General features: G+C 46.9%; 1 protein-coding gene across 6 annotated transcripts in view; it reads right to left on the reverse strand.

The window, feature by feature from the left end:
- Positions 1-21,162, reverse strand: part of GNB1 (G protein subunit beta 1) — an 89,848-nt gene that overhangs the window by 21,464 nt on the left and 47,222 nt on the right. For 5 of the 6 annotated variants that reach the window (XM_066374817.1, XM_066374822.1, XM_066374820.1 and 2 more), the window contains 5 exons: positions 14,731-14,831; positions 10,010-10,048; positions 8,369-8,475; positions 3,213-3,276; positions 1,532-1,694 (listed from right to left, as the gene is read on the reverse strand). In XM_066374817.1, the coding sequence (XP_066230914.1) occupies positions 1,532-1,694; positions 3,213-3,276; positions 8,369-8,475; positions 10,010-10,048; positions 14,731-14,787 (430 nt within the window). In that variant the 5' untranslated portion in view covers positions 14,788-14,831. Of the gene's footprint in view, positions 1-1,531; positions 1,695-3,212; positions 3,277-8,368; positions 8,476-10,009; positions 10,049-14,730; positions 14,832-17,890; positions 18,006-21,162 lie in introns of those variants that run through there. The other variant, XM_066374819.1, reaches the window with a different exon arrangement.

Raw genomic sequence — 21,162 nt, forward strand, 5'->3', positions numbered from 1 at the left:
CTGGCCAGGGCCTCTTGTTTCCATTAATTGGTTGTCAAACAAACATGACTTTAGTTAATTAAACTGCAACTGGAACTAAGTTCATTTTTTGAAAAAAACTCACTCCTGGGGGATTAGCAAGCATGAAAAAAACTCACTACTCAAAGGGTTAAAAGTAAGTCTTGAAACATTTTATACTGAAACATAAAAGGACAAAGGATATGCTTTCAACTGGCCAAAGTTCATTTAACAGACTGCTTGACTGAAGTCAGAAGTACTCCAGTATTTACCCCATAAATTATGATCATTCTTCAGTTAGACTTGAAGCAGGTCAGCCTAGTGAGATGTAATTTTCAGAACTGAGACTACAGCCATCGAAGTAAAATATTAGGACGAAACCTTTTTCAGAAACATCGCCTTTTGTTATAACTGTCACAGGTAGGCCTGACCTGTGGTGGCGCAGTGGGATAAAGCGTCGACCTGGAACACTGAGGTCGCTGGTTCGAAACCTTGGGCTTGCCTGGTCAGGGCACATATGGGAGTTGATGCTTCCTGCTCCTCCCCCTTCTCTCTCTGTCTCTCTCTCTCACTCCTCTCTCTCTAAAAAATCAATAAATAAAATATTTGAAAAAAAAAATAACTGTCACAGGTTATTCCACCCAACACTTTAAACTGGCTCTGTTCCAACGAACTTCCACAGCCCACAGGACAGTTTCCTCTGCATGAAGAGTGCTGGTGTGCAGAGGCGTGAAGTATGTGAGCACACTCAGTACTATAGACCAGCGCATGCACACACATGTGCACACATATAGTGCACGTACACATACATGTTCAGACTGCAAACCCTTATGGAAAGGTACACAAGAAGGAAGATGGATTATAAGGAGACACAAACCAAACTGTGTTAACAAAAAAACAGCTGCCAGGAGTGAAGGGAGTGGCCTAATGAGTATTTGAGAACCTGGAGAAGTGGATGTTATGGTGACGTAAATCCAAAGGCTTCTTACTGGGGAAATACATCAAGGCCCATCTTTTTTTTTTTTTTTTTTCCTGAAGCTGGAAATGGGGAGGGACAGTCAAGACAGACTCCCGCATGCGCCCGACCTAGATCCACCTGGCACGCCCACCAGGGGGCGATGCTCTGCCCCTCGGGGCATCGCTCTGTTGCGACCAGAGCCACTCCAGCGCCTGGGGCAGAGGCCAAGGAGCCATCCCCAGCGCCCGGGCCATCTTTGCTCCAATGGAGCCTCGCTGCGGAAGGGGAAGAGAGAGACAGAGAGGAAGGAGAGGGGAAGGGGTGGAGAAGCAGATGGGCGCTTCTCTTTTGTGCCCTGGCCAGGAATCGAACCCGGGACTTCTGCACGCCAGGCCGACGCTCTACCACTGAGCCAACCGGCCAGGGCCTCAAGGCCCATCTTTGACTTCATTTTCAGACTATTCCTCCCACTACTGCAACCCATGTCACTCAATCACCACTGTGAACAGGTGGGAGTGCAGAGCACACCCAGGAAGACAGCCAGCACAACCCTGAACTGCTGGTGAGAACACGTACCTGTGTGTCCAGCCAGTTCACGGCTCACACGTACATTCCCTTCGCGAGTTTTCAGATTGTAAATGGAGCAAATGTTATCCAGGCCGCCACAGGCCACGTAGTTCCCCGAAGGAGCATACGCACAGGTCATGACCCACGAGGAACGCAGAGGAATGGCATGGACCTGGACGACAGAACACAGAAGACACAACCATGCTTGAGTTCAAAAACATTTGCTGCTGAAATTATCCTGAAAACAATCTAGATGTGGCCAAAGTAGTAATTTAACTAAAAATCCAACACTGCACTGCAGCAATCTGGTTTTATTAAAGTCGTAACTGACAATCAGATAGGCACTGAGGTAACAGAACAGAGTCCTAATCAAAATTACATACTAAAAGAAAAGCATGTACCTTTACTATACTATTTTAAGGCGTATCTGTGCTAACAAGAAATTCACTTAGTCTTAAAAAAAAAAAAGGAAAGCATGTCATTGGCCTGTCAAAATAGTTATAAAGTGTATTATTAAAAAAAACACCTTTTACTGAAGTGACCAAACAAACATTAGTGTAGCTAATCCTATCACATTCCCCACCATGCTTCAGTTAGATTTAAGTACTGTAATATTTTATTTTCATTTAGTTTCTCCAGTAAAACAAGTGAATCTGACCTTTTAAACATGTTAGGACCAATGATAATACCATTTCATTTCATGATACAACACTGGACTACACTTCGAAAAGAATTTAATTTATATTTCTTTTCTTAAAATTATTTTTATTGCCTGACCAGGTGGTGGTGCAGTGGATAGAGCGTCAGACTGGGATGCAGAGCGTCAGACTGGGATGCAGAGGACCTCAAGACCCTGAGGTCGCCAGCTTGAGCGCGGCCTCATCTGGTTTGAGCAAAAAGCTCACCAGCTTGGACCCAAGGTCGCGGGCTTGAGCAAGGGGTCACTTGGTCTGCTGTAGCCCCCTGGTCAAGGCACATATGAGAAAGCAATCAAAGAACAACTAAAGTGCCACAACGAAAAACTGATGATTGATACTTCTCATCTCTCTCCGTTCCTGTCTGTTTCTTCCTATTTATCCCTCTCTCTGACTCCCCCTCTGTCTCTGTAAAAAAAAAAGAAAAAATAAAGCTTACATAATAAAGCTTAAAATAAATAAAAATAATTTTAAATTATTTTTACTTATTCATTTTAGAGAAGAGAGACAGAGAAGAGAGAGAGGGAAGGGGGAGAGGAGCAGGGAGCATCAACTCCCATATGTGCTTGGACTGGGCAAGCCCAGGGTTTTGAACCTGTGACCTCAGCGTACCAGGTCAACGCTTGATCCACTGTGCCACCGCAGGTCAGGCTAATTGATATTTCAAAGTACAGTATAATGAAATTAAGATTATTTCTTGAGAAACTAATAACTAAATGAAAAGCCACATATCTGAAGTTTTAAATAAAACATGAAATTTCCCAAACTGATCTCAAACTGGAATCCAGGTGTCCTGGACACATTAAGGAGTCACTATGTCCAAGCTGCGCCACGACACAATGACACTGTAGCAGAGACTAGTGACATGTGCCAGCCATGCAGCTCGGCTCCAAGCAGAGTTCGTCAGCCCCAACTCCCTGCAGCTCGCCCATCCTGCTTTGTACGTTGTGTGTGAGTGAGTCCCAGTGCTTCTGCGAGGGGTTTAGCAGCCCTACCTTATTTGTGGTGTAGCTGTCCCAGATGATAAGTTTACCATCCTGAGAGGCACTGACAAGAAGCCTGCAGGGAAGACAAAGGCACAACTGTCAGCACCACCACAATGCAACATCCACAGGCAATAACCCACAGCGCAACCTCAGTGATGACTAGCATGTGCTTCAGTATTGCATCTGCTCAAGGCAGGGCACAATTATAAAAGCAAAAGAAAAAGTTCTAATTATTAGATCAACTTAGAAAGCATGAAAGAGATCTTCCCACAAACAATCATTCAAATTCAAGAGCACTCGGCTTCTCAGGCAGACTAGATGGCCAAAGCCACGTCCTTAGTCAGCTAAGACAGGATGACCGCTTATAACTGCTTCTGTTTGGTTTCTGTTCATTATACATCAAACTAGACACTCAGACCTTTCAAGAGCCAAAGGTAGTAGAAAACATGTAGTGTAAATTTTTTGTTCTAATACATGGAAAGCCTAGACATAAGGGAATAATAAGCTTTTAGATACTTCACATTTATGAGACATTTCTCACACACACAATTTCTGATGCTGAGCTAACACTGAAACCCAGGTCTCCTAGAGACAGGAAAGAGGTGCTCACATCCACCTATTTTGTAGCGGTGACAGACCACAGTGGCACTGTGCCTGGTCCAGTAGGAGAGGCTACTATCATGAATTTCTTCCTTTATTTTTGCTCTGGGCAAGTATGCTAACGTTGGGATATGTGTGTTGAAAACATACGACCCCAGGCTTTTAGAGCACACATCTCTGAAAACGTGCTCTGTCCATCTTTGCAGAACGAAGACAGGACAGTGCTGGAAAGCATGACTAAGGACAAAGAAATTTCACGGGAAAGAGAACCAGGGCCCACAGCAACCCGTAAGTCATCCTTGAGCTCTGCTGCAGGACTGCCACTGTCAAGGGATGACATGGTCCACTCCCAAGCAGACATGCATCACTACGGTAACTAATGATAGTTTTAATCTAAAAGATTTTTCCAAAACACACAAATTTTAACCATTTCAACCACAAGCATATTTGGCTTCTTGAACTAATCAAAACCAGGAGGTAAAATTCAAGTCACTCTGATAATCTGAGCACTTTTTATCAAAATGTATGTTCTGCCTGATGGGTGGTGGTGCAGTAGATAAGAGCGTCGAGCTGAGACACTAAGGTCTCAGGCTTCAAACCTCAAGGTTGCCAACTTGAGCATGGAATCATCAACATGATTCCATTGTTGTTGCTGGCTTGAACCTAAAAATTGCTGGCTTAAAGCCCCCTGGTCAAGGCAATATGAGAAAGCAATCAATAAACAACTGAAGTGCAACAACTATGAGTTGATACAACTTCTCATCTCTCTCCTTTCCTGTCTCTCTTCTCTCTTGATCTCTTAAAAAAAAAAAAAAAGTATGTTATGATGCAGCTAGCACAAACTTCCTTCACAAGGAGTCAACGGTGAGCTTGGCAAGGAATGAAAGCTATTTCAGCACTGTGTTCCAGTATTTTTCAGACACATTTTCTTCAAGGAACTCCCTGCATCTCTGTTCAGTCACACACATATTGGGCACAAAACGATTTCCCAGTAATGGAGTAGGGCCTGTTCCGCTGTCTGCCTGTCTGGCCCTTCCAGCACAGGTGTGGACCGGACTCAGGGGGCCAGTGTAGAGCAGCTCACTCTCTGGGAGGGTCACCTTCAGGAAAGTCTGCTGCTTGTCAGGGAGCTTAGGATCTGCTGACTCGCACGGGGTTAGTGGAGTGCTAATGCCCACTGATCCTCCAGAAGGTGAGAGAAGACACACCTGTAATCCCAGGGTTTTAACCACTAGAGACCTGGGTTCACGCATCTCCCAGAGCCCTTGGCCAAGCAACAGTCCACCTCCAAACCAGAAAGGAAGCAATGGCCCTGACCCTGAACACAGGTCACGGGAGACCCACATCCCAGTGCGTCAAAGGACAGAGGCTCCTGAGCCTTGTTGGGTTAGTGGGGTTTCACTCTCAATTGTAACAGAACTTCAACAGACTTAAGAGAGCACAGAAACAGTTTAATGTTAATTCAGGTGACTGAGTGAGACTCTGAAATGTTATAAAAAGTAGAACTTAAGTAAATATATATTTTACTACATTGATAAAACCATTAATGTAGAGTAATATCCACCGACATATGCTTACACAAGCCATCGCTGAGTCTAGTCTCTCCAGCAGCCGTGAAGGCCAAACTGCTACCAGCCCAGCAGTCCAAGTGACAGTGAATTACACAGACATGATAAACTAACTGGCTCATAAATTACAGCCTCAGTCAGGAAATAAATCTTGTGCCATAACCTTTGTTTATGAAGGCAGAAAATATGAAGATAATATAAGCAGATGTACTTTTTTTGTGTGTGGCAGAGACAGAGTGAGTCAGAGAGAGGGACAGATAGGGACAGACAGACAGGAAGGGAGAGAGATGAAAAATATCAATTCTTCGTTGCGGTTCCTTAGTTGTTCATTGATTGATTTCTCATTGTGCCTTAACCGTGGGCCTACAGCTAACCATGTGACCCCTTGCTCAAACCAGATGAGCCCACACTCAAGTTGGTGACCTCGGGGTCTCAAACCTGGGTCCTCCACATACCAGTCCGACACTCTACCCACTGTACCACCGCCTGGTCAGGCGCAAATGTAAAAATTTTTTAAAACCACTTTAGACTTTCTAGAAAAATAATCTGTACAAGGCTCTGGGAGAGCAGAGGTCATTCTCAGTATCATTTTCCTGTTTTCTTTTATTTGTGATTGTAAAATAGGGCCCCTATAAGTAAGGGTATTAAGAGCTTTATTCAGTTTAAACAGCAGCTGCAAAATAAATGCCCTGCCCAAGAAAGAGAACAAGCCCAACCCTACACCCACTATCCCACGGGTGCTCCTCCTCCTCCTCCCAGTGCCAGGCTTCTAGAGCATACGTCTAAATCGCCAGGTGGAATATAAGGCCTTGCATATATCAGGAGCCTCGGTGATCAGGCCACCTGCCCTCTCCTGCTTCACCTAAGCCCCTCACCTCATGTCCCCTGCTCTGGCCACACACCTAACGTCCTGCCTGAACACAGCTGCCTGCAGTTCCTACTGCCGTCCAGGGCACAAGTGATGTGTGGCCCTGAGAGGCCTCCTGGCCCCAGGTAGCACCTGGCTGCTGCAGGGGGGCACATGGCTTAGAGATGAGACCGGAGGACCAGGCTCCCCAGGACTGGCTCCAAGTACGGCCTGCAACAAATGTCCTGATTGGGACATGGATGCTCTCACAGATGGAGGGAAAGCCCCAGAGGTCAGGTACTGTTTGTGCACCGTCTACTTTTTATTTTTTTGTGACAGAGAAAGGGACAAATAGGGACACACAGACAGGAAGGGAGAGAGATGAGAAGCATCAATTCTTCATTGCAGCACCTTAGTTGCTGATTGCTTTCTCATCCTTAGTTGCTCATTGATTGCTTTCTCATATGTGCCTTAACTGGGGGCTACAGCAGAGCGAGTGACTCCTTGCTCAAGCCAGTGACCTTGGGCTTAAGCTGGTGACCTCAGGGATTCAAACCTGGGTCCTCCGCGTCCCAGTCTGATGCTCTATCTACTACGCCATCACCTGGTCAGGCTGTCACTGTCTACTTTTGATAACAATTCTAGGGTGGATTGATTAGTAAGGGCATTTTCCTTCCTTTTTCCTTTTTTATTCTTTCTGACTACTGCCATCATTAAAATGGTCTCAGCTCTCACTTGCATTTGGAACTGTATGGGATATTGCATAGAACACACTAAAGATAGGATCTTCTGTTCTGAAGCTATTTATACTCTAAAGCAAACAATTTCACAAACAAAGAGAAAACCAAGGTGAAAATTTCTGACAATTACACATAAAAAAAAAAAGCTACTCAAAGAAAAGCATTTGAAAACTCACATTAGGTGTCTGAATGACACATTAGGCTGTGTTACAGTCAGTCACCCAGCATTTGATTTAGTTGTTGGGGGGAAAGGCAGTCTCTAAATGAAGTAGGCTGAAAGACTTCACATCAGCGATGCTGCAGGTGACTGTGACAGCAGGTGGGAGGGGGAACAGGCAGACCCAGAGCGCAGGGGAGACAAGGCATGGGTGACAAGGCCAGAGATGGAAAAGTATGAATAAGGGGCAGAATTTATTTTTATTTTATTTATTTTTTGGATTTTTCTGAAGTTGGAAACGGGAAGGCAGTCAGACTCCCACATGCGCCCGACCAGGATCCACCCGGCATGCCCACCAGGGGGCGATGCTCTGCCCATCTGGGGCATCGCTCTGTTGCGACAGAGCCATCCTAGCGCCTGAGGCAGAGGCCACAGAGCCATCCTCAGTGCCCGGGCCAACTTTGCTCCAATGGAACCTTGGCTGTGGGAGGGGAAGAGAGAGACACAGAAGAAGGAGGGGGGGAAGGACGGAGAAGCAGATGGGCACTTCTCCTGTGTGCCCTGGCCGGGAATCGAACCTGGGACTCCTGCACACCAGGTCAATGCTCTACCACTGAGCCAATTGGCCAGGACCAAGGGGCAGAATTTAAAGGAGAAACAAGGAGCCCATGGTAACAGTTTTCTCCCTGGGATGGTGCATAAAGGGAGGAGAAGAAGGTGGGGTGGACGGGGCAGCTGAAACTCACATTCTTGCTGCCGGATATGAGCTCCAGGAACAAAGCCAGCCGCAAACCTATGTAGAGCACTTGGGACGCACAAGCCACTGTTCTAGGGTTCAACACACTTAACCTTCCCAAACTGTGCCAGGGTCCGAAACCATGGGAGTACTGGCCAAGATGCCACAAGGAACGGGCTGGAACGAAGAGGAGCCATGGCACAGAGAGGTCAGGAAACCTCCCAGGTCACACAGGCACTGGGCTGTGGAGCTGGGAGAACAAAGGTGAAGGAAAACAGATTAGAGCTGATGGGAACTGACTAGAGTGGTGCAGAAATAGGCGTAGGCAGGTGGAACTGTGGACGGAGAGTGTGTGCCTGGGAATCTACACCTGCACCTGGCCTGCCCAGACATCTGATGCAACTCCTGCATTGTTTTCTGTACAAACAACAGCACATGCACTCAGATGATTTCCCCTAGAGAGCAGGACAGTTCTCGCATGTCTCAGGCACGGTTTCTTGCTCGAGCTGGCACACACCTGGAGTCTGTGCCCCAGTGCATGGCGTAGATCTTGGCCAGGTGCCCCCGCAGCGTCCTCCTGGTGCGCATCTGGATTCTTCCCACAGGGTCGATGTTATTTGTGATCTGAAAACAAATGTCCCTGCAGTCACCATTCTGTGACGGACTCACCTCCCCAAGGGTTCTCTCTGCCACTCCCACCGCGGCGCCCACCCCAGTCCTGCCACCAGCCAACAGGTCTCTACTGGGACTTGTACCGTTTCCAGGGTGCCTAACCGTCCTTCATGGTTCTCAGGAGACTCACTGCTCTATCTGGTCCTTCCTCGCCTCACTCCCTACAACAGGCCACGCACAGTGCTGGCCACAGGGAGGCCTCTCTCCTCCCTCCTCCATCTCACCAACTGTGGACCAGCCCAGCTCCATCCCCCCAAGCCTAATGGCCCACTGCCCAGGTCCACAGCCAGCCCCACTTGCGTGCTGCTCACGGCCATCAGGCTGTGTCCTGACCTGGACAACAGCTACCCTCTACTATGTCACTGCTGCTCGTGACAAGCTGCACACGCAGACCTGCTGACTCATTCCAACATGAAGAGCCCCAAGGTTGATGACTCGGGGTGCACAATGAAGCAGGTGGGTCAGGGACCTCAGAATTCAAATTTAGGCAATTCTGCGCAGCACAATTTTTCTTTAACTTATTGCTTAACCCCAATTAGTGTGCACCCCTTAAAGCACTAGGACACTGTGACATATTTTAACCATCCTCACTAGAAACATGACTCTACTTCCACATGTTTCCGTCTGTGGACAAAAATCGTAATTTTTTTAATGAGGCAAAATTCACCACTTTAGCATATTATGACCAGTGGTACTCAGCACGCTGACAATGTTGTGCGATGCCACCTCTCCTGGTTCCAGAACATTCTCACCTCCCATGTCCACTAAGCAGTCACTCCCAACTGTCCCCTCCCTAACCCCTGGCAACCACTCATCTATTTCCAGTCTCCCTGGATCGAATTATTTTGAGCATTCCTCATCAGTGGAGTCCTACGTGACTTTCGTGTCTGGCTTCCCGCAACCGGAACCATGCCTCTGAGGCCATTTGTGCCAGGCGAGCACCGCACTGCGCTCCTTTCTGGGGCTGAGGAACCCTCCACTTTGCGCATTTACCACACTGTCTACCCAGCCCCCGAGTACAGACATTCGGGTTGTCCCCACCCCCCGGCGACTGAGAGGGGCTGCTGAGAACTGTGTGTGTGCGGACTGGTCTCGGTGCCGGGTCTCAGCTCCTCTGGTGTGTGTCTAGGAGCGGAGCCGCTGGGCCATAAGTTAGGGTTAACTTGGAGAATTTGCCAAATTAACTTTCAGAAGTAAAAGTTCTAAGGCAGATTTCTTTAAAGGCAGGAACCTCCAGAATACCTTATTAAAATAGCACTATTTTACAACTCTGGCCTCTACATTAGTTAGTCCTTATTTAAGGCTTGAGAGACTTATTTTTCATCCTAAAAACACTGCTTTCTAGGCTGAGCGAGAGTGCCATCTAAGTGAACACGCTCCCAGCGTGGCTCCCATCCTCGTTGCGCAGCGTCGGAGCAGAGCTCGCCCAGAGATCCGCAGGCCCCGCGTCTGTGCCTGGCAGGCAGCTGTGTGAACTGGTTCTTACCTGAGAGAGAGTTGCATCTGCACATGCTTTCCTGGCATCCTAGAAACAACAACAATAAGAGGAATCAGTCAAGTTTTGGGTACATTCAACTCAGGTGCTCACACCAAGAGCTGCAGAGAGCTGCTACGCGCTGACAGAAACAGGAAGCAGGTGGAGATCTCTCCTACTCTGTCCTCCAATGCCCCACAGTGCAGGGCCACTTGTGGGCTGTCCAGGCAAACCAGTCTGTGCCCCAGACCACACTCAACACAGAGAACTAGAATCTCAAGTATGTTCCAGGCCTGCAAATCATCACACCTGTGACTCCTTAGGCATGGGCCATACTGGAAGCAGGGTGGCACTGGAGAACCCCAGAACGGGGAGCTTCCTCTGGTCCTGCCTGCCAAGGCCCCATATCTCAATAGACCTGCACATGCATGTCCCTCTCTGTCTTTTTAACAGCCCAGCAGGAGCTGTGACCCCAGAGAAAAGTGTCTGAGAAGCACTGGGTGCCTACCCCAGAGCACTGTTCTTCTGGGCTGTGTGAGCCATGAACTCTGTTTTCAAGCCAAGTAATAGCTAATGCTGTCTATGGAAAAGAGCGGAGGATCTGGTGTGACTTCCTGGCTAGTCCCTCTCGTTACCTATTATCTTATCTAGGAAATGACCTAGTGAGGAAGGAAAAATCTAAGAATGGATATACTAAAGCTAAGAAAACGCTTCACTGTCCCTAAGTGATCAAAGTTACTAGAAAATAAAACCTTGAGATCTCAAATTAGTGTATATATTTTTGAAACAGCCATACAGCAGGAAGGAAAAAGAGACAATAACTCAAAGTTTGAGTGCAGAAATAATTCCCCCCAAAATTATAACATCTCGTAAGAAAAAGTGTTTGTTATGGAGTCACCTGACAAGCTGCTTTCACAGTGGCAACTGGCGACATGATGGCTCTGACACATCCCAGTGCTGGTGTGGGGTCCCGGAAGACCCTCCTCTAGGGCAGGTGCCTCCCTGCTAATTGTTTTATTTGTTTGTTTTGTTGTTTCTTGCCCTCCCTGCTAATCGTCTTCATTCCAGAAAGCTGGTGGGAGTACCAACCAAGAACGTGAAAATACATTCATGGAGACTGTTATCATAAATGCCCCAAAGATCTAAGTCCAAACTTAAGTTACGTGGTTACATGACATTCCACTTAATGAACACTGGTTCGTTAATTATATAATTAAAATACCAAGTCCTGTGTCATCAAGCACTCCATGCCCTCCCCCCCACCCCCGGTCTGGGGTTAAAGGGGTTGTGGGGGAAGATCCAGAATAGTAGGTCTTTCCTCAGTAACGTCTACCTGTCAAGGACTGAGCTGGACATTTACTTCTCAATTCCGTTCTTGCTGATGTACCTATAGCTTTTAATTTTAAGATATAAACAACAAAAAATTTTAAATGGAAAAAACAAATCATAGAACTTAAGCAACTTCACCCTGGCTAATATGTACAAAATTAGAAAACATTTCATAATGTACCACATAACAGACTACGCTGACACTTTTGATATACTGAAAAAACATTTTAAAAGGTGATAACGTTCACCCAGTCACATTCGCCAACAAGGCTCGTGCAAACGTGCACATTTCTCAGAACCTGCACAGCAACTCCTCACGGGGCAGGAGACATGTGAAGGAGAGTCTCTGCAACTGCGACAGCCGGAGACCTTTGTACCTTCTGTGTCCCCTCACTCCTGGCTCTGAACGGGCTGGAGAAGACGTGTACCACCGTGTGGTATGCGGTGCTTGGCCCACGCTGTGTGTGGGGAGAAATGTCACTGCAGGAGACCGTTCACCTTTCCTGGAATCTGTCCAAGCTATCAACTCGTCCGACCACATCCCACTCTGCTCAGCCACTGCTGGGCAACCCTAGAGACCGGCCCTCAGCGAGCTGCTCACCTACACAGGGCTGGAGTCACTGCCTAACATGTCTGCGCCTGCATACTTTGTGGCGTTCTCTTTATCATCACTGAGCACCTGTAGCTGAAGACATGCATTCCTACGGGACTGCAAGCCTCCTCACAAATACAGTCAGAAGAGGATGAAACAGTTCTCTGGTGTCTTTCAGCCTCTCATCTTCAGTTACCATTTCTTGTTCACTGTGCTCTGCCTTTTTTTTTTTTTTTGACAGAAACAGAGAGAGAGAGAGAGAGAGAGAGAGACTTAGAGAGGGACAGATAGGGACAGACAGGAAGGGAGAGAGATGAGAAGCATCAATTCTTTTTTTTGTTTTGTTTTGTTTTGTTTTTTCTGAAGCTGGAAACAGGGAGAGACAGTCAGACAGACTCCCGCATGCGCCCGGCACGCCCACCAGGGGCGACGCTCTGCCCCTCCGGGGCGTTGCTCTGCCGCGACCAGAGCCACTCTAGCGCCTGGGGCAGAGGCCAAGGAGCCATCCCCAGCGCCCGGGCCATCTTTGCTCCAATGGAGCCTTGGCTGCGAGAGGGGAAGAGAGAGACAGAGAGGAAGGAGGGGGTGGGGGGTGGAGAAGCAAATGGGCGCTTCTCCTATGTGCCCTGGCCGGGAATCAAACCCGGGTCCCCCACATGCCAGGCGGACGCTCTACCGCTGAGCCAACTGGCCAGGGCGCATCAATTCTTTATTGCAGCATCTTAGTTTTCATTGACTGCTTTCTCATATGTGCCTTCACTGGGGGGCTACAGCAGAGCCAGTGACCCTTTGCTCAAGCCAACGACCTTGGGCTCAAGCCAGCGACCATGGGGTCGTTTCTATGATCCCATACTCAAGCCAGTGACCCTGCACTAAGGCTGGATAAGCCCATGCTCAAGCCACTGAGCTTGGGGTTTTGAACCTGGGTCCTCTGCATCCCACTCCAACACTCTATCCACTGTGCCACTGCCTGGTCAGGCTTGCTCTGTTTTCTTTAAGAAGCACGTATTCCTTGGGCAATCAGGAAAAACAAGTGTTTTTTCCAACTGAAAAGGAAGTCTTCCCTTCCTTCGTGTACCAAACGCACACAGCTCCGCTGACCCTGCGCTGAGCAGACACTCGCACGGCAGCAGCTTCAGAGACAAAGCCAACAGACAGTGAAGGTGGCGGCTCAGTGCTCCCTTTGGAAGGTCCCACACGGGAGCCAGGAGCCCCAGGTGCCATGGTGCGTGCAAATGGAAGTATTGCCGTCTAAGACACACTGCATTCTCAAGACTTAGAGCAAAGAGAATGTAAGATAATGAAAACATTAAGGATATGTTGAAATGATATTTTAGGTCTGTTGGTTTAGTTTGTTAAAAATTAGTTCCACCTGTTCCTTTTCACATTTTTACATGTCACATGCGGCTGAAAGTCCTGTCCCCGAGGAGGACTGCCTGATTCTGCAGTGTACTGGGGTCTCAAAAAGAGGAGAGATGCAACTTTCAGCCTTTGTCTTTTCTAAAGATGGAGGTGCTAAAGATAGTGATGGGTTGAAAAAGGAAAATTCTGTTGTGAAGCATTTTCACGAAGGGTCTGGGTCTCACTTGTCATCACAAGCAGCTGAGACGACATTCAGAAGAGCTAAGCCATGCAAACTTCCTTTACAGTTGTTAGGACAACAGAATTCTGATGTCTATATTTTGGGGTGTGGACAGAATTAAAAAATACTCTACCTTCCTTATTTCTATCAAGCTGTCATAGGTCTTTCAGATGTTAAAAGATTTGAAATTCTTACAGCAAAAGGACACTTTCTGTTTCCTCTGTGGCTGCAGTCTCAGATAATCCCATTATCTATTCTCAAGTTCATGGAAAAGTTGGCTAAAATGTTGACGCCTCTTTCTCCGGTTACCACCAGGCTTCCTGAACATAAATGGTCATTTAAAGAGAAACAGCTAGGCGCCATCATTACCGTGAACTCAGAACATGGTTGAGACACCTGTGGAAAGCGATGCTCTGACCAAGGCGTCCGAGAGAAAGCTCCTCACCAAGTGGACAAAAGCTATCTATGTATGTTGAGGGTAAGTTTTTGCTGCTAAGTCCACCCATTTTTCTCTCACTCTTCCTATCAACAGTCTGAGAACAGAAACATCCACTTGTACTAAACGTGCCTCTAAAAAACATCCGGTTAGAGGCCTGTCTCACAAATCTGGAGGAGAGGACTCGCTCCTTTTAAACCCACTGCTCCTCGCTTCTCAAAACTTCTCGGGCTCTGCAATGTAATGTTATCCATCAGGGACAGAGCTGTTTCAGAACTCTGTGAATGCTGTTCTTTGTACAGGCTGCTGAATTGCAAGTGGCTATTTCAATCTTCAATTAGATGCATCTGCTCTAACAGCCTATGAAAGCGTTGGCTCCAATAGCCTTCCCGAGGGAACACTCTTTTCAAAACCAACAAGGCAGGCACCTAAATACCTTCTTGTTATACTAGTACCGGCACAAGGGGGGGGGGGGGGGCATCACTCCATACAGTGACCTAAAGCATGCCACAAAGTTACTCCCTGAGATTAAGGGAAAATGTACAGAGGGATATTTATGAATTTAATGGAAACATTTTACATATGCAAATTATGGCAGACTAGAAAACTAAATCCTAAAAATAACGCACTAGGCCAAATAACAAGATCTGTAATTATGAGTACATCCTGGGCCAATGAAGATTCAGGCTCAGTCCCAAACACTGAAGAGTCATTCTGTAACCCATCCTTCCTAAGTCAGATAACATCTGACCCAAAATGCAAATGATGAATACAAGGGCACACGGGCCACGTACTCTGATCTGGTTTTTCAGCTGCTCGGCCTCCTGCCGTAGCTGGTCAAGTTCACTCATCTTCTGATCTCAGCACCCACCAACGCCACCTCAGAGAATCAGATCTGAAACAGAAACACACAGAAGTTAACAATCACTCACTAATAAATGAAGCAGGTAAGAAAAGGAGATTGAAATTTTGAGAGCTATGGTCTCATTATAAATCAGAGACCTTAACATTCATTAAAACTCAAAATGCCTACATCAAGGGCTGGGTTGATAAAATACAGTTTCTACTATTCATTAGTTTTGTACACTGACAATGTCTACAAATTACTCAAAACACAGTGATGGGTTGAAAAAGAAAAATTCTGTTGTGAAGCATTTTCACGAAGGGTCTGGGTCTCACTTGTCATCACAAGCAGCTGAGATGACATTCAGAAGAGCTTTTGCATGAATAGCCAGGTCAGGAAGCAGAGTGCAGTGGCCATCTGGCAACCTAGTACCTCCAAGTCACATCAGTGACCTTGAACCCATGACTACCATGATGTCAGCATGCTCGCAGAGAAATTCTTAAGGATTGGGTGTGGTGTCCAGGAGGCCTCTGGTTCAGGGACAGTGTGCACTCCCACCAAAATGGGCCCTGGGATTCCAGCCAACTGAGAAACCACACCGCAGCCCCTACAGGTCAGGCCAATTCAGGCCGACTACCAGCAGCCCTGCTTCAATGGCCTGGCAGGCTGGGTGCCATGAGCAGGACAAGGCAAAGGGTGGGGCCCACTGCACAGCTCTCTAGGATGGCGACACACGCTAACACAGTCTTACAACTATTTCTGATCAAAACAGCTGATTCAAAAGGCAATATGCAGTGGGTGTCACAAGGAGGCTTGGCCGACGCAGGACACCTGCAGCTCCCACCCTGGAGCAGAGCCGTTAGCTGTGGGCACCACACGAAGACATTTACCTTTGTGACACGGGGGAATGCCCTCTCCCGTCTGCACGTATAGGATGGCAATTTGTGAATGTTAACATATGAAACAATAATAGTGCCAAGAGAAGATGAAATAATTTTAAAACAAAGGGCCGTGCTGTCCTCTTGGGCTCTGGAACTGCCCGCATCCTCCTCCAGCCCAGGCACCTCCCAGCATTCACCAGCTGAGACACGGGGCCAACTCTGTGCAGACAGTTCTGCAGAGCGGGCACTCCACCCCAGCGTCCCGTCACACAACCGTTCTCAGTTAAAACGAAGGTTCCTTACTCAATCCTTCCCAAGTGGTATGAAGAAAAATAACTGCCAGTAGTGTCATGACGCACCTGGACTTAAAATGTCAGTTTTAGTCAACAAACATTAACTCCTGATCTTTTTTTTTTTTTTTCAGAGAGAGAGAGAGAGAGAGGGATAGACAGGGACAGACAGACAGGAACGGAGAGAGATGAGAAGCATCAATCATCAGTTTTTCATTGCACATTGCAACACCTTAATTGTTCATTGATTGCTTTCTCATACGTGCCTTGACCACGGGCCTTCAGCAGACCGAGTAACCCCTTGCTGGAGCCAGCAACCTTGGGTTCAAGCTGGTGGGCTTTTTTTTTTTTTTTTTTTGCTCAAACCAGATGAACCCTCGCTCAATCTGGCGACCTCGGGGTCTCGAACCTGGGTCCTCTGCATCCCAGTCCAACGCTCTATCCACTGCGCCACCGCCTGGTCAGGCATAACTCGTGATCTTAATTGAAACACTAAAACATTTTTAAATTAAGGACTCAAAATGACAAACTCCTTAGGTAAAGACCCAACTTTCAACATTAGGTGGGATACCTCTTGAGATTTTAATTGGCTCCTTTAAGTGGATGTTGTTTTATACACGGCACAGCAGACTCTAAACATAATAACTACCCAGATATATAGCTTTAAGCTACAGAAATAAATTTACTGAAAACCTAAGTATCTAAATTGAGAAGCTTCATTTAACTCAGTTACCTCACAAAATTTCAGAAGCAGTAATGCCAATACTGCTGACTTTAATATTCAGTCACAAGCAAGAGGACAAACCAAACTATTTCTCTTTCATCAGTAAACAGCAAAAATTATTAATATTGCCTTATGATTACAACTCCCTCTATAATCAGTGTTCCCATTTGAGTCTCAATTAAGAGATTCAAAATCCACGAGTTAATTTTTAAGAAAAGGAGTACTCCTATTTCTACTCCTAAGTGTCCTGTAAGAACCTATTTAATTTATACAGTATGATAAGAAAGAAAGATCTATTATTAGACATTTAAATTACATTCTCTATTCTCCATGTCAAAGATGTATTTCTGAATATCAAATCTGGAAAAGAAGTTTTTTGTAGATGGACTTTCACTGGTGAAGGGACACCTGGGGTCTCTAGCACACTGGCCACGTCACGGTGGGGGGGGGGGGCGGCACTACCTAGGACCACCGTGCTGTGCACACACATCCATAGGACAGCCCCTTGGCCATGAGCTAACTAGGACACTGAACTGGCCCCAGAGTGTGGGGAGATGGAGCACCATGACCATCACAGGACAAGGGCAGTCACCATTCCCCAGAGACACCACATCCCACGGAACCATTCTCATTCCCACAGACAATGAACACTCCCCCAGCGCTCTTCTGTGAAGACACAGTAAATGAAATAAGGCACAGAACAGTACATAAAGGGCGAGGCCTTTCTTCCTGTGTCTATGGAAAGGGTGCACAATATGCTAATGAAGCAACCTTTTTCTACAGACACGAGAACATGTTACCTGTGGTTATTTCTAGAGAAAGACCCAGGAAGAGTGGGCAGCTTTTATTTTCACATAATTTCTTACATATATACTTTTCCTTCAAAAAAGTTAATAGGTCATCTGGGCCCCAGACCAAGAAGCATTCACATTTCCTTCTCCATACTTGTCAGCTAAAAAAGGTTCCTTAATGTGACCATTCTGCCAGGTGAACTACTATAAATCACTGAGAATACTAGAGATGGGACAGAAATCTGGAGAAATACTTATTATATGTTACATGGAAACAAATCTGTAATAACTACAGTTATTTTAAAAGAACAAAATACACTTCATTTTTAAAAAAATGTTTAAAGACTAATGTTTTTGTGAGAATTCATGGTCATATTTTCTTTTGTTTTCCAGTGCAGGCAGTGCAGTTAAAAGCCTTACTTACATTTGCTTGCTTTTGCTTTTCTCTTCACTATCCGTCGTCCCCCAAGGCCTTCTGGAAACCCCACCATCAGGTCCCAAGGCCTGGTGGCTCCTTCCTTCTGCTTTCCTGGGTCAAAGTCACTGCTAAGCTCTAGCCGCGCTGATTCAGCACACTGAATGTCTAATCCACTAAGACAGAACCTGCTGAGAAATTCCCGTCTGTTCCTTATGAACATCTGCCACCGTCTTTGACTTAGAACTTCTGTTTCGGAAATACTTTTTGAAGCAATTTAAGTAACCGAAAAGCAAGCAGGTGAAGTGATCTACCCCAGCCCTAGGTTACAGGCAGCATCTCTGTAAATTCAGTGTCAGGAGCTCCCCATCCCTTGGTGATAGTGTAGCGCCATCTCCGTCTCACCAAACCCCTGCCAAGTCTGGGAAGTTCATGCCAGTGGCACTGCCAACACCCGACAGGTGCTGTACACTCACTCATAATGACATGGGCTGCAAGTTCGATAACGCTTCAAAACAGAATTTCCAGTTCTGGTTCTGCCACATACAAGGAGTGTGCCTTTCACCCATTTGCACTCTGGAGTTCACTGCAAACCCAGGACGGTGTTCTCCACATCCCAGGAGGAGATGAAAATTAAATGAGACAACTGGAAAGTGCCCCATCAGCCTTTCCGGGATTACCTGATGAAGTGACCCTCTCAAAAGGGCAGCGCACAGCATACACGTGGTGTCAACGGGAGGGCAGCCTGGGGACACCACTGCCCTGGCTGCTGCCCTTGGCCCCATTGCTGCACCAAGTCTGCAGCAGTCGCCTCTGAAACTTCTGAAGCCAGAGCCAGCCCATGGGGCCTCCAGCATCACCCTGCAGAAGTGACAGCCTCACTGACAGGCTTGGCCACACAAGGACCACAACTCACCTCCAAGACAAAACAACACTTTGATATAGGAGTTTGCAGGAGGAATTGAAATAATTTCATTAGCTTTTCTATTTTTCTTTCATTTCCGAATCCAAATTAATCTCCAAAATTAAGAGTGCCAAACCAAAGGGCAACAGGCAGCTCCCGCTGAGTTTCACATCATGTCAGCAACTCTGAGACCACAGTGCAGCAGAGAGGTACCCTTCCACCAGGGGTTCCTGCCAAGGGTGTGGGCACACACCATGTGGACCCTCCGTCCAGCATGGGTGACCCACAGCCTCTCATGTTGAATAGAACGATGGGACTGAAATTCGGTTGGAAACAACCAAGAGGGTAAGAGGTGAGGGCACACACACAACACAAGTCTGAAGGGGGCTGCCTTAGTTGGGGATGGAGCTCCTTACATGACTGGCTAACTTATATATATTTCAACTTTCCATGAAAATAGTTTTTAAAAGTGTTATGAGACTGAGTATCTTAACTCAGAATACAGATGTACAGACTTTCTGAAGAAAAGCAGGAAACCCTGGAAACATTCTGGGAACTTGAGAACAGAAAGAAGTTGCTGCTCTTGTGTCATAATGGGATTAAAGTGCTTAATTTAGGAATACTTCTTACTTAGAGTAAAATAAGATTTTGGGATTTGCTTTAAGATGCTTCAAGACAGAAAGGAAGGAGGAAAGAAGGAAGGAGATTATGCAAACTTGACAAAGTTCGGTAAATGTTGGAGCTGGATGATTACTTAAAATTTTTACCTATATTTGAACATTCTCAATACATTAAAAAAATCAGTATTTCTTGGTATTGCCTAGCTACATTATAAGCAAGTATTAAATTTGCTATAGCTCTTTTGGTTTAAAAGTGTGGGCGCACAGGTACCCCATGAGCAGGCCACGTCGTGTGGTGACATTTTTTCTGTGATGAGAAGGTCACCCTGTCATTTAGCCAGTTGTTTGAGGATGCAATCCCAGTAATTCCCAATTTGTCTGAACAAATGAACAACTGACCTGGAGGATTATGTCATGTTTCAAAAGTGATAGAAACTGGTATTAAGTTTTGATGACACAGGACCACCATGTTGGCTTCTGGCAGATCAGAAGTTGCAGACATTAGGATAGTCAGTGAAATGAAAAGTACACAGTAACCAGGTCCTGCGCGGGGAGGCTGGACAGTAAACTAAGATGGAAATCCTTGGCACACACCTGGGCACCAGCAATTCCCCGTGCTGTCTGCATACTGGCACACACCGAGTATGAGCAATCTGCCCACAACACCTGAGTTCTCACATTTCCCTGTTTCTCAACTTTCCGGTACAAATTTTAATAGAACTCATTGTGGCTCACATAGGGGTTTGCTATTAGAGAACACACACAGGACTTCCACTTTTCAAATTTTACATTTGTGGACAAGGAGTATAATCTTACGTTGGTCCTGAACCCCAATCACAGTGCACCCATAAAGCACTAGGACCAGAGACTGGAATCATCCTCAGGTGAAGTACACTACACAACAACCATCTATTAGCTCTGCACCTGCACGTAAAGTGGACATACCTCTTAGTCCCACAAAAGGTCTGACCTCTGAGGCCCCCAGCTGACCTTCCACAGGAGGGAGGAGCCTCACTTACCTCAGTTTACTAACTTTTTTTTTTTTTTTTTTTTGTATTTTTCTGAAGCTGGAAACGGGGAGAGACAGTCAGACAGACTCCCGCATGCGCCCAACCGGGATCCACCCGGCACGCCCACCAGGGGCGACGCTCTGCCCACCAGGGGGCGTCGCTCTGCCGCGACCAGAGCCACTTCAGCGCCTGGGGCAGAGGCCAAGGAGCCATCCCCAGCGCCTGGGCCATCTTTGCTCCAATGGAGCCTTGGCTGCGGGAGGGGAAGAGAGAGACAGAAAGGAAGGGGGGGGGGGTGGAGAAGCAAATGGGTGCTTCTCCTATGTGCCCTGGCCGGGAATCGAACCTGGGTCCCCCACACGCCAGGCCGACGCTCTACCGCTGAGCCAACCAGCCAGGGCTAGTTTACTAACTTTTAAACAAAGTTTCCTATACTTTTCAAGTCAGAACAAAATCTACACAGATAATAAAGTCACTGATGGTAAAATACCACGTACACTCAAACTGAACTTGTGGGGCCCTAATGTGTCATTCTGGGAAGCCCATGCTAAACCCAAGCGTCACTGCAGGGGAAAGCCCCTGGGACGGCACTATGCAGGCACCTGCTGCCTGGTCCTCTAGTTATAGAGGAGGCATAGTGCGGCCATGTGCACCCAAAGGCATCAGTTGCTGGACAGAAACCAGCCGCACACCTATGAACAGCAGGACAGCGGTTCCCCCTCCATGGACGAGTGGCAGAACACACAG

The sequence above is a fragment of the Saccopteryx leptura genome, chromosome 3 (genome assembly GCF_036850995.1).
Source record: "Saccopteryx leptura isolate mSacLep1 chromosome 3, mSacLep1_pri_phased_curated, whole genome shotgun sequence".
In the NCBI taxonomy this organism is placed as follows: Eukaryota; Metazoa; Chordata; class Mammalia; order Chiroptera; family Emballonuridae; genus Saccopteryx; species Saccopteryx leptura.